Raw genomic sequence first — 13,623 nt, forward strand, 5'->3', positions numbered from 1 at the left:
GTGAAATTGGCCAAATTGCAGATTTCTGACCACATTATTAGGTAGTTGAAATTGGTAAATGGGCAGTTTCTTGTCTCAATCGATAGAAAAAATGGAGTTCTAAAGAAATAGCTATGAGTTTGGGCGACTGGAACAATGGAATTAGCCGAAAATAGGGCTCAAAGTGCGCGAAATCGCCAATTTGTAAACAGCGCCGAGGTCGCTAACTTCGCGAGGGCATAATTCCGTCAGTTTTCCATCAAATTTCGTTTTTTTTGGTGTCATTACAATCGGGAAAAGATTCTCTATCATTTCATAAGAAAAAATAATTTTTTTTTTTTAAATTTTGCGACACCAGGAGACACCTCAGGATTGGGGGGTTGCGACAGTCAAAGGGTTAATACTTGACGTGCTGTTGGAGTGTGAGCAAAGTAACATTTATGAAGGGGTTCAGGGAAACTGGCAGGCCGGACTTGAGTCCTGGAGATGGGAAGTACAGTGCTTGCACTCTGAAGGAGGGGTGTTAATGTTGCAGTTTAAAAACTGTATTGTAAAGCACCCTTCTGGCAAGACAGTGATGGAGTGAATGATGGTGAAAGTTTTTCTTTTTCGGGCCACCCTGCCTTTGTGGGAATCAGCCAGTGTGATAATAAATAAAATAAATATTTTTTCACATTGGGGCCAAACACGTCTTGGAACCAATCGAGGAAAATGTCCCTCGTGACCCATGCCTTACTGTTTGCCTTCTACATCACACAATATACTCTTGACGACACTGTTTTTCTTGAACACTCTGGGATTTTCAGAGTGATACACCGGTAAAGGCTTCACTTTGAAATCCCCATTAGCATTAATATAAAACCTAAGAGCTAGCCTGTCTTTCATAGGCTTGTGTCCTGGGAGTACCTTTTCCTCCTGAGTAATGTAGGTCCTCTTTGGCATTTTCTTCCAAAAGAGGCCTGTTTTGTCTCCATTGAACACTTGTTGGGGTTTGAAGTTTTCATCCTCTATATACCCCTTGAAGTCCTGAACATTTTTCAGCCGCTCTTTTGCCAGAACTGGCAGCCTCACCATGCCTTATCACACTGTGTATGGCACTATGATTCTTAAATCTCTCAAACCAGACTTTGCTGGCCTTAAATTCACCAGTATCAGCACTAGTTCCAGGCATTTTCTTTGAGATCATCATGAGAGTGCCTTGCCTTTTCACATAACACTAGCTCCTGATAATTGTTTCTCGTTGATCCACACCAACAACAAAATCTCCACATCTTCCAGTATTTGCAATCTCTGTTTTGTAAGCATATTTGCACCTTTCGCAACAACAGCTTCCTCGATTTCCTTTTTCTTGGCCAGGATAGAAGCGATGGTTGTATGGGGTTTGTTATACAACCTGGCCAGCTCGGCGACACGCACTCCACTTTCATATTTTGCAATGATGTCTTTCTTGAATTCTATAGTGTTTCTCACCCTCTTTACGAAAGGGCAGGCACTAGAAACTTCTTTGGGCCCATGGTGGCTTACTTAGCAGTTACAAGCACTAAAAAGAATGGAATACAAAATGTATTGTATGAACACATGGGATCGTTCTCACTGGCTGGTAAACAGTGGCACACTGGCTGTACATGGAGTGTCCGGGCTGCTTAGGCTGTTTACCTGGAGTTTACCTGGAGAGAGTTTCGGGGGTCAACGCCCCCGCGGCCCGGTCTGTGACCAGGCCTCCTGGTGGATCAGCGCCTGATCAACCAGGCTGTTGCTGCTGGCTGCACGCAAACCAACGTACGAGCCACAGCCCGGCTGATCAGGAACTGACTTTAGGTGCTTGTCCAGTGCCAGCTTGAAGACTGCCAGGGGTCTGTTGGTAATCCCCCTTATGTGTGCTGGGAGGCAGTTGAATAGTCTCGGGCCCCTGACACTTATTGTATGGTCTCTTAACGTGCTAGTGACACCCCTGCTTTTCATTGGGGGGATGGTGCATCGTCTGCCAAGTCTTTTGCTTTCGTAGTGAGTGATTTTCGTGTGCAAGTTCGGTACTAGTCCCTCTAGGATTTTCCAGGTGTATATAATCATGTATCTCTCCCTCCTGTGTTCCAGGGAATACAGGTTTAGAAACCTCAAGCGCTCCCAGTAATTGAGGTGTTTTATCTCCGTTATGCGCGCCGTGAAAGTTCTCTGTACATTTTCTAGGTCGGCAATTTCACCTGCCTTGAAAGGTGCTGTGCAGCCATGTTCTGGACAAATGACTTATTCCGAGTTCAGCGATGATCACCAAGCCAATATTTTGAGGAAAAAATGTTACTTATTCCGATGACGACTTAATCCGGGGGTCCACTGTACTTTAAAGGAGGGGTTTGGGATATTGTCTGTTTGGAGTGACAACTGTCATATATGAGCACCTCTGCAAAAACAGTGATTGTGTGAATGATGGTGAAATTGTTGAATGATGATGACAATGTTTCTTTGTTGGGTTACCTTGCCTCTGTGGGAGATGGCCGACGTGTTGAAAAAAAAAAAGTTTCAACATCAGTGAATTAATAGGATGAATGAACAATTTGTTTATTTTTTACAGATATGGCGCATCAATACACACCATAACGTTCTTTGGGTTCAAGGTCCTGCTGTCCCGGGCTCAACTGGTTCCTATGTGTATATCTACGATTCTCTTATTAGCTCTCGAAAGCACACTGCAGAAAACCCTCCCCCATTCCCAACTTCTTTTCAGGATGAACAAGAAGTAGAAGAGGAGTTGTATGATCAAGATTTACATGTATTTTCCCACCCATCAATTTCATTTGCTGAAATATAAATGAGGGTTCAGTACTTTATTCATCTACATGACAACTTTGTGTAGTGTAGTAGGTTGCAATTAAAGGCTGTAGCAAAAGTTTTAGTTTTTATTTTACAATATTAATTATTTCTCTTCTTTCAGTGCATCAGTGTTGGGCGGGGTGGCCCAAAAGAAAAAAACACAAGTTTCTCCTTTTACATTTAATATATACAGGAGAAGGGATTACTAGCCCCTAGCTCCTGGCATTTTAGTTGCCTCTTACGACACACTTGGCTTACGGAGGAAGAATTCTGTTCCACTTCCCCATGGAGATAAATGGAAATAAACAAGAACAAGAACTAGTAACAAAATCAGAAGAAAACCCAGAAGGGTGTGTATATTTATGCTTGTACAGGCATGTGTAGTGTGGCCTTAATGCAAGTAGAAATAGCAAGACATACCTGAAATCTTGCATGTTTACGAGACAAAAAAAAAAGACACCAGCAATCCTACCATCATGTAAAACAATTACAGGCTTTCATTTTACACGCATGGCAGGATGATAGTACCTCCCTGGGCAGTTGCTGTCTGACCTACTACCTAGGATTAAATTTTTTTTTTTTTTTTTTTTTTTTTTTCAACAAGTCGGCCGTCTCCCACCGAGGCAGGGTGACCCAAAAAAGAAAGAAAATCCCCAAAAAGAAAATACTTTCATCATCATTCAACACTTTCACCACACTCGCACATTATCACTGTTTTTGCAGAGGTGCTCAGAATACAACAGTCTAGAAGCATACACATATGAAGATACACAACATATCCCTCCAAACTGCCAATATCCCTGCACTTTAAAGGAGGGATATTGGATTAAATTATTTACATATATTATAATCTGTGGCATACATTCTTAAGAAGCAGGGTAAGCATTGCTTATCCTGTAAAAATTCTTCCATTCAGAACTAATTTTTTTTTTTCTCAACAAGTCGGCCATCTCCCAACGAGGCAGGGCGACCCAAAAAAGAAAGAAAATCCCCAAAAAGAAAATACTTCATCATCATTCAACACTTTCACCACACTCACACATTATCACTGCTTTTGCAGAGGTGCTCAGAATACAACAGTTTAGAAGCATATACGTATAAAGATACACAACATATCCCTCCAAACTGCCAATATCCCAAACCCCTCAGAACTAAATGTTTAATGTATTATCTATTGTATATAGTATTTTGCATTTATGTTAATTATGTCACAGTGAATTGAATCTACCCAGTGTCTGTGCCACTGGTTGTAGAATGTGCTTTGTCATTGTAGGTTTGTCAGGCATATGTAATGAATGTAAATGCATAAAAGCACATAACCAGAAATAGGCAGACCAAACTCTATTACTGTATGTAGCTTAGGTTTGTGAGACACATGCATACAGGAGAAAAGTAGGAAATGAAGCATTTGGAGTTCCTTATTTTCCCTGTATACTCGTATTCCATTGCAAAATGTTAATTATTCTGAACTAGTAATTGTGGTAGGGGTAAGAGAGATGTGGTTATGGTCTGGAGTAGTTGTTAAAGTCAACAAGAGATGGTAGAGGCATGTCTGTGATAAGGGACTTTTATGCAGAGGGTTTTTATTTTTTTGTTATGAGAAGTAATGCGTGTGTTTTTGCATGCATGTATGTTTCAGATCACATGAGTTCTGTTAAATGGTTCTCTCCATGATATACATCATTATGGCTTTGAAACCACAATACGGGTGGGGATTGAACTCACAGCAAGTCGTAAAGCTCCAAACCAGCACATAAGGTGGCTTGGAGCTTTACCATAGGCTGTATAAACATACCTAGTTGGATAAGATTTATCCAACTAGGTATATTTATACAGCCTATGGTGTATGAATATTGATACACCTTTCTTTCAACACACCGGCCATATCCCACCGAGGCGGGGTGGCCCAAAAGGAAAAACGAAAGTTTCTCCTTTTACATTTAGTAATATATACAGGAGAAGAGGTTACTAGCCCCTTGCTCCCGGCATTTTAGTTGCCTCTTATAACACGCATGGCTTACGGAGGAAGAATTCTGTTCCACTTCCCCATGGAGATAAGAGGAAATAAACAAGAACAAGAACTAGTAAGAAAAATAGAAGAAAACCCAGAGGGGTGTGTATATACTGATACACCTTATGGTGTATAAATATACCTAGTTGGATGAATCTTATTGTAGCCAGCCGGCCCAGTGGCTTATGTTTTACAACTCGCTGTGAGTTCAGTCCCAACCTGTACCGTGGTTTGTTTGCAATCATGTCATTACAATTTTGTGAGTCATTATGGCTTTGATTATCTCTGGAGGCAAGGAAGCAGAAGGAATTGTAAAGTATAGAGTATGTGAGGATAGTGGTGTAGGAAGAGTGATTCTTCCAATAAACTGGCCATTTCAAGGTTTTGGGTTTTCTTAATGCATGATCAGGGTGTTGTCTACACCCTTGTTTGTTTTGTAAATAGTTTTGCAGTAGGCATGGAGACTGAATGCTTTTTGGCATGCAGACATTATGTGAACTGTCTCTATATTGTGAGTGAAGCCAATTCCAAAGTCAGGGTCATGTATGGGTCAGAGGTACCAGTGGACAGGTAGAACACCAGTACTGGGTTTGAGCAACAAGCAGTTGCTCAAAAGTTATTTTAGGTTCTAATGAATATCCTTGACATGCCAGGGTCTGGTATGGCTCACCAGTTTTTAGGGATCTGGGAGGCAAAGATTTAATTTTATTATGCTTGATTTTTTATTAAAAAAATAAAGGGAAGAGACGACAGCTCCAAGGACAAACAAAAATAGTCCCATCATGAACCATGATCAACTTCAGCATGGTAGGCAGGGCTGATGCTTCCCAGAAACTGCCTCCTACTCTATCCAGAGTACCAGAATGCCACCTCAAGACTTTTCTGAATAGGCTTAGCAATGACTAGGCAAAAAGCACAAACTGTACAGTCATTCAGCCAACAATAGCAGTTGGTAGTTGAAAAATGCCAGGAGTCCTATATCTTCAACTGTCACCCCAAGTCTGCAACCAACCTTCAGTACACACAATCCAAGATACAATTTTTATTTCATGACAACACTATTACCGAAGTCTGCATTACACCAAGGCTAATAATGATCCTTTTTCCTTTTACCTAGGAACTGAATTTCACAAATGGGTAATTTCCCCAATAACAAGCTGTGCTGTATGACCCTTTTGGGCTTAGCTAAAATTGATTATTAAAAGTTCTCAGTGAGACTGGATGGAGGTGGAGCATGGAGATATTTAAATATTTGGTCTGAGAATGTGTCCAGTTCCTTGTATCAAGAACTTTACTGCACCAAGGGACATCCCCATTGAAGGGAGTTACTAATCGTAGTTGGCTGGGAAGATCTTGGCTAAGGACAGTCCTTACATTTCGAGTGAGGTTAGTGTTTGTACAGTATAATTACATCTCAAGTATGTTTTCTTTGTTGAATGCAAGTCTTTAGTCTGTTTTTACCCAGAATAAATGAATGAAGAGGGAAGTTGCAAGGCAGTTATCACCTATATCTAGGATATTGACAGTTTGAAGGGACTTCTAAACTGTTGTATCTGAGTGCCTCTGCATAGACAGTGATATGTATGAGCGTTGAATGATGAGAGTATTTTTCTTTTTGGGTCACCCTGCCTTGGTTGGAGATGGCAGACTCGTTAATAAAAAAAAAAGAAAAATCTGCAAAATGTAATCACCTCAGGGAAGTAGCCCTCAAGTTTCCTCATCATTATTGCATTCATGAGGGAAAGACTAAACCCATAGGGGTCATACAGCACCTGGGAAAATGATAAACATTGAGCCTTGAATTCAACAAATTTGAACATTGGTCTAATTCCCTAGACAAGTTTCCACAATTTATTTTTGGGCTGCTTTGCAGATTGAGGTGATACTCTCATCCTTACTTGTGCAAAATAAGAAAGACTAAGATGTGGAGATTGTCTCTACATAAGGTCTTTGCAGCTGACTACCCCTTAAACTTCTTAAGGCCTACAGCCTGGGAGAAACTTCTGCTGCAAGATAACTAGTTTGCTTTAGTACTCTACTTAATTTGTCCTTTCTATGTTCATGTCCCCTCAAGGAAGGCTCCTTGACGCTGGTTATTATTATTATAATCAAAAAAGAAGCGCTAAGCCACAAGGACTATACAGCGCTGCAGGGCAGGAAGGAAGCGAGGGCATCAGGTGGCAAAAGGGAGATGGATGAGTAATAGGTTACGGATAACAGCGGGGTAGTGGATGGTGAAAGGGTAAAGGGCAGCAAGAGACTGAACTAGAAAGGGCTGAGGGGAGTGCGAAAAGTATCATCAGAGTTTGTGGAGTAAATCAGTCGTTGTCAAGAAGTCAATGAGAGAGTCAGGATTAAAGGAGGGTCCATCAGCAAGAAGGGAAGGTAAAGAGAGAGTAGTAGAACGAAGACGACGACGGAGGTAAATTCTGCGTGCTCGTTGATAGAGAGGGCAGTCTAACAGAATGTGGCTAATCGATACTGGAACTTGACACTGCTCACAGAGAGGAACAGGGTGCCTCTCCATGAGATACCCATGAGTAAGACGAGTGTGGCCAATGCGAAGGCGGGAGAGAGTGGTCTCCCAACCTCGGCACTGATGACAAGAAGACGGCCAGTAACCAATGCTCGGTTTAATAGAATGAAGTTTGTTACCGAGCAGAGTTGACCAACGTTGTTGCCAACGGGTGCGAAGGTGGGTAGCTATTGCAGCAAAATTCCAGAAATGGAACACCTCGATAGGAAATTGGTAGGTCATGTACTGCTGACCGCGCAGCAGTGTCTGCCTGTTCATTGCCCTGTACGTTGACATGACCAGGGACCCAACAAAAAACAATATCTTTATGTTTGGTAGAGATACGGCGTAGCCAAAGTTGGATACGGAGAACTAGGGGATGAGATGTATCAAATTTTCGTATAGCCTGTAGAGCACTAAGGGAGTCTGAGACTAATACAAATGATGACACAGGCATAGATGCGATACAAATAAGTGCTGCAAGAATGGCATACAGTTCAGCAGTAAAAATGCTAGCTGAAGATAGTAAATGCCCCCGTACGACGCTGTCCGGAAACACTGCTGCGAATCCGACGCCATCTGAAGACTTAGAGCCATCTGTGTACACAGCGGTGGCATGAGAATGGGAGTGGAAGTGATCAAGAAAAAGAGAGCGGGAAGCCACCGTAGGCAGTTGAGCTTTCGAGCAAGGGAGTGAGAAAGAACAGACCCGAACAGCTGGAACTTCCCAGGGGGGTAGGGAAAAGTGAGATGCTACATGAACATATAAAGGTGGTAACTGAAGGGAAGACAAGAGTGAATGTAGGCGAAGAGAAAAGGGACGGAGCAAACAGGGGCGGCGAACGAATAAAGAATGTCTACTAATATCGGTGACCATTCTATAAATGGAAGGATTGTGTAGATCGTGAGAGCGTACATAGTAGCGAAGGCAATGGGCATCACGGCGATCAGACAAGGATGGAATATTTGCTTCTGTATAGAGGCTCTCAACAGGGGAAGAGCGAAAAGCACCAAGGCACAAACGTAAGCCTTGGTGATGGATAGAGTTAAGGCTAGAGAGAGTAGCAGGAGAGGCCGCGGAATAAATCTGGTCACCATAATCGAGTTTCGATAAAACGAGGGCTGAATGTAGGCGAAGCAGAGTTCGACGATCAGCTCCCCAGGAAAGATGAGCAAAGGTTTTAAGAAGGTTTAGCCGGCTGTGACAAGTTGCCTTCAGAGAGGTAATGTGAGGTTTCCAGGATAACCGACGGTCAAAGAGAAGGCCTAGAAACCTGACTGTATCACGTTCGGGGATACGGGAGCCATAAAGATACAAAGGATGATCGGAGATAACAGAGCGTCTAGTGAAAGTAATTTGGTGAGTTTTGGTACTTGAAAATTTGAACCCATGTGTGGTGGCCCAAGTGGAAACACGGTCGACCGCATGCTGGAGAGAAACTGCAATAAGGTGACAGTCAGCGCCTGCACAAGCAATAGCGAAGTCATCAACATAGAGTGATGACCAAATATTGGGTGGAAGAACAGAGGCCAAATCATTTATAGCAAGGAGAAAAAGTGTTGTGCTTAGAACACATCCCTGAGGGACACCTTCAGCTTGGACGAAGTCCGGGGAAAGAACATTATTGACTCGAACACAGAAATGTCTGTCGGTTAAAAAGTTCTTAAGGAAGGATGGTAGATTGCCTCGGAGGCCTAAGGAATGGGCCTGGGCCAAAATATTATACCTCCAAGTTGTGTCATATGCCTTCTCAAGGTCAAAAAATATGGCAATAACTGAGTGATTATTCGCAAAGGCATTACGAACATACGCATCCAAGCATAGTAAGGGGTCTATGGTAGAACGACCCTTACGAAAGCCATGTTGACTAGCGGAGAGACTGTTTTGAGTCTCTAAATACCACATTAAACGTCGATTTACGAGGCTTCCATCACTTTGCAAACTGCACTAGTAAGAGCGATGGGGCGATAGTGGGAGGCATCATGTCCTGTAGTACCTGGTTTGCGGAAAGGGAGAACAATGGCAGATTTCCACAGCTGGGGAAGAACTCCTTGTGCCCAAATAAGATTGAAGAGGTATAAGAGGACTACAAGGGCTGACCGATGTAAATGTTGTAACATACGAATATGAATGTCATCAGGCCCAGCTGCCGATGATCGGCAAGCTGAGAGCGTTGCCTCCAGTTCTTGAAGTGTAAAAGGCACATTATACTGTTCTTCTCCGAGAGAAGAAAAGTCCAAGGGTACTAACTCTCTGGCAGACTTTGAGGAAAGAAACGAGGGGCATAGATGGAGCCCTCGGGAAATACGGAACAGATGTGTGCCAAGTTCAATGGCAACGTCGAGAGGGTTTGCTATATCAACACCAGTGACCCGTAGAACAGGAGCCGGGTCAGGAGAGTATTTACCACTCAATTTGCTCACTTTTTTCCAGACTGCACTCATAGAAGAAGCGGAGGTGATGGTGGAAACATAGTCTCGCCAACAAGTGCGTTTAGCTTCACGGATGACACGGCGAGCGATCGCACGCTTCTGCTTAAAATCAACAAGTCTCTCAGCGGTTCTATTGTACCGGTACCTGCCCCATGCAGCACGTTTCAAACGTACTGCACGAGCACAAGCAGGAGACCACCAAGGCACGCACTTCTGAGAATGCCTGCCTGAGGTTTGGGGTATAGAATGAGAAGCTGCGGTATAAACTGATGTCGAGAAGATGTGTAGGAGCTCATCAATGGAGGATGAAGAAGGAACCTCACTAAAAGCAGTGAGGTGTGAGTAAAGATCCCAATTTGCCCGATCAAATTGCCAGCGAGGGCTACGGAAAGGTGGTGAATAGGAAGGAGAAGTAAGAATGATCGGAAAATGATCGCTGTCATGTAAGTCTGGTAGAACAGACCAGGTGAAGTCTAGTGCAGTGGAGGAAGAGCAGACTGATAGATCGATGCAAGAGAGAGTATGAGTACGAGGATCAAAATGGGTGGGAGTACCCGTATTTAAAACATGGAGGGGGTGAGAGGCGAGAAAAGCCTCCAACTGAATGCCACATGAGTCACAATGAGACCCCCCCCCAGAGGAAATGGTGGGCATTAAAATCACCAAGTAACAGAAGTGGTGGTGGTAAGGATGAAACAAGAAAGGCAAAGTCTGGGATAGAAAATGCTCGAGAAGGAGAGAGATATAAAGAACATATTGTAAACCACTTATTCAAGTGGATACAGGCTGCAGTGTAATGCAGCGAGGTATGGACAAATAGTTGACAGTACGGAATATCATTGCGTAGAAGAAGGGCACTTTCATTAAAGGTCCCATCTGAGAAAGGATCCGAAGAATACAATAAATTATAGCCTGAGATAGGTTGGAAAACAGCCGAGTGTAATTTTGGTTCTTGTAAGCAAGCACCAACAGGGGAAAACCTGGAAAGCAACATCTGAAGCTCACCCCGATTACCCCTGAGGCCGCGGATATTCCACTGTAAATAGGCCATGATTGGCGATGAAGAAAATATCAGGAATCTGTAGGGAAAGGCACCTACGGACTAGAGGGGTTAGAAAAGTCAACGTGTGGTGGCATTGGAAGATGTTCAAGTAGTGAAGGAACGGAGCGTTGCGAAGAATGGGGTTGTGAAGATGGAGGAGAGGGAAGAGAAGGAACAGGAAGTGAATCAGTGTCCATTGAAGGTTTAGTCTCTGCAATATATTCTGAAATGGCTTCAAGTGTTTCTGAATTCAAAGATGTATGGGAGACCATATTGGAGATAGGAGGAGGAGGGTGAGTAAAGATTGGGACAGTAATGGACTGTACCAAAGTAGAGGGGGAGGGAAAAGTGTAAGGGACTGGAGATGAAGTGTGGGGGGGGGGACAGAAGAGGCAGAAACCTGGGAGGTGGCAGAAGAGGGAGAAACTTGGGAGGGGACGGGGGTGGAAGGCATAGTACGAGGAGGAGGGTGAATCTCCACACTTGTAATAGAGCCAGAGAGAGGGGAAGAACTAGGTACAGAGACTGGAAAGGTAAAGTGTGGAGGTGGAAGAAGGGAAGCAAGGGGCAAAGAAGATTTGAGCAATGTGGATTTTTTGGACTTCTGAGTAGAGGGGCGATTGGTATTAGGTGTCGTACGAGGTCTTGTCGATACTGGGGCTTGTGAGGAAGGACGCGAAGATGTGAGAACAGACTGAGTTGTAGTCGGGACGTCAGAGCCAAGGACAGCAAAAGGATTAGATGCCGTAGTGGCTATGGGAGGGGTAGCAACAGAGGAGGCTGCAGAAGATGGGACCCCAGAAGTGGGGGGACGTTTGGAAACATGAGAATAAGAAACACAGGGTAGTCTCCCTTGGAGGCGGAGATGAGTAACTGCCATAGCATAAGGGGGACCTTCTGCCTCTTTGAGGCAACGGATTTCACGTTCATTTAAGTAGACCTGGCAACGGCGGGAGTACGAAGGGTGAGCTTCATTACAATTAAGGCAAGATGGAGGTTGACTGCAAGATGTATTAGAATGGTCGTCGGCACCACAGACTGGGCATTCGGCCATAGATCTGCAATATTTCGCTGGGTGACCAAAACGCCAGCAATTTCTACATTGTTGCGGTGTAGGTATCACCTTTCGAACTTGTAACCGATGTCCCGCGACATATACAGAGGACGGGAGTTCTCGGCTGTCAAAAGTTAAACGAGCCACATTGCAAGGGTAACGTCTCCGCCCCCGGGCAGGAAGGACATAAGTGTCTACTTTGAGGATTAGGAGATCCTGGGGTTCCAGCTGTTCAAAAATGTCATTGCCACATGACTGGAAATTCTGTTGGACTATGGTATGGGGCAGAATGACAGTACCACTACAAGAATTGAGAGAAAGATGTTTTTCAATAGTGATAGGAGTAGTATCGATATTCGAAAGGAGAGAAAGATCATGAGCTTGGGTAGCATTCTGAACAGTGACGATGCGCGTACCGCTCGAGAGCGTGAAATGAAATATCTCTGCCAACATGACGCAGGAGCGCTTTGCCAATACTATGGTCAGAAAGGTAGGCAGAAGAAGAAGTTGGTCTTAAAGTAAAGAATTTAGTCCATTGTGTGGTCCGAAACTGAGCGTGGAGAGGGAGTGCTTGACGTGTCGGTCTTTTCCGAGTAGAATGGGAAGGTAACGAAGGAGCATCATCAGGAGATTGACGTTGGCGTTTAGGAGTAGGACTGGAGTTGGTTCGGCATGAAATGGGCGGGCGATTCGAAAATTGCCGTACCATAGAGGGAGAAGCCTGAAGCATAGTCAAAGGAGAGCGGAGTTCAGACAAATCGAAGGAGTCAGTCGAAGCCCCGGTACCTGAAGCGGGTGAGGAAACAGCACCAGCAAGAGGTACAGGGGCATCAGGAGTGTCCGAAGAGTGGTCTAAACACAAGGCAGGGTCAGAATGGGGTGCGGTATCAAGAAGGGGCCCGGGGGTAGTGGTTTCATGGACTAGGGCTGCCATGGTTAGGTTACTCCTTTGCTTTTTGTTTTTAAGAAAAAAAAAGAAAGAAGAAAAGAAAATAAAAATAAAAAAAAGAATAAAAAAAGGGGGGAGCGGGGAGGAATAGTTCCCAGGAGGAATGAAAGGGCCGGAAATCTCCCTCCGCGCCCAAGAGGACCTCAACACCGCTAGTAGCGCAGATGCAGCATGGAACCCGTGCCATACCCTACCCTTCATGCCAGTAAACCAGCAATCCGGGATAGCAACCTCACATCTGCCGAGCTACCTCGGTGGACAAAAGAGAGGGCGGCCGGATATCCGCCACAAAGCATACCTCCTTCGGCCACCACCCCCGGAATCCGAAAGGTGGCTTCCAGAGATACACCCGTCGCCCAAAAGACACCCAAAGCTACTCCGGGATACAGGAGAGGGATCGGGACATCCCCAGGCAATCCAGATTCCACAGCAAACTACGCCACTGCCAAGAACCTCAACGGAATGGGATGGACCCCGGTGTCCTTTCCCCTACCTAGGAACTAGCGCGCCTGTGGGAGAAATCCCGAAGGCCAAAAAGAGGAAGGGCAAAAGGGAGGGGTGAGGAGGAGGAGGAGGAATGGAAAAAGGGGAGGATGGGATAGGGGAGGGGAGAATGGGGGGTAATTAGGTTCGGTCTGAGGAAGAAGACCGACAGGGCTAATTCCTCAGACCAAGAGCCTCTTCACCACGCCAAGGAGCCCCCCTTGAAGAGGCCTTGACGCTGGTGAGGGGCTCCTGATCTAGGGAATTGGATCTGTGCTCCAGTTCCCTGAATTAAGCCTGATTGCCTTCCATCCCCCCATAGGCGCTGTATAATCCTATGGGTTTAGTG

At 44.6% G+C, this 13,623-nt stretch overlaps 1 protein-coding gene across 1 annotated transcript in view; it reads left to right on the plus strand.

Annotated features, from left to right (window-relative positions):
• mRpL3 (mitochondrial ribosomal protein L3) overlaps nt 1-2,864 on the plus strand; it is a 49,131-nt gene extending 46,267 nt beyond the window's left edge. The window contains exon 7 of the mRNA XM_070090205.1: nt 2,549-2,864. Coding sequence (XP_069946306.1) covers nt 2,549-2,785 — 237 coding nt within the window. The 3' untranslated portion in view covers nt 2,786-2,864. The remainder of the gene's footprint in view (nt 1-2,548) is intronic.
• Nucleotides 2,865-13,623: the final 10,759 nt, after the last annotated feature.

Source organism: Cherax quadricarinatus, chromosome 31 (assembly GCF_038502225.1).
Source record: "Cherax quadricarinatus isolate ZL_2023a chromosome 31, ASM3850222v1, whole genome shotgun sequence".
In the NCBI taxonomy this organism is placed as follows: domain Eukaryota; kingdom Metazoa; phylum Arthropoda; class Malacostraca; order Decapoda; family Parastacidae; genus Cherax; species Cherax quadricarinatus.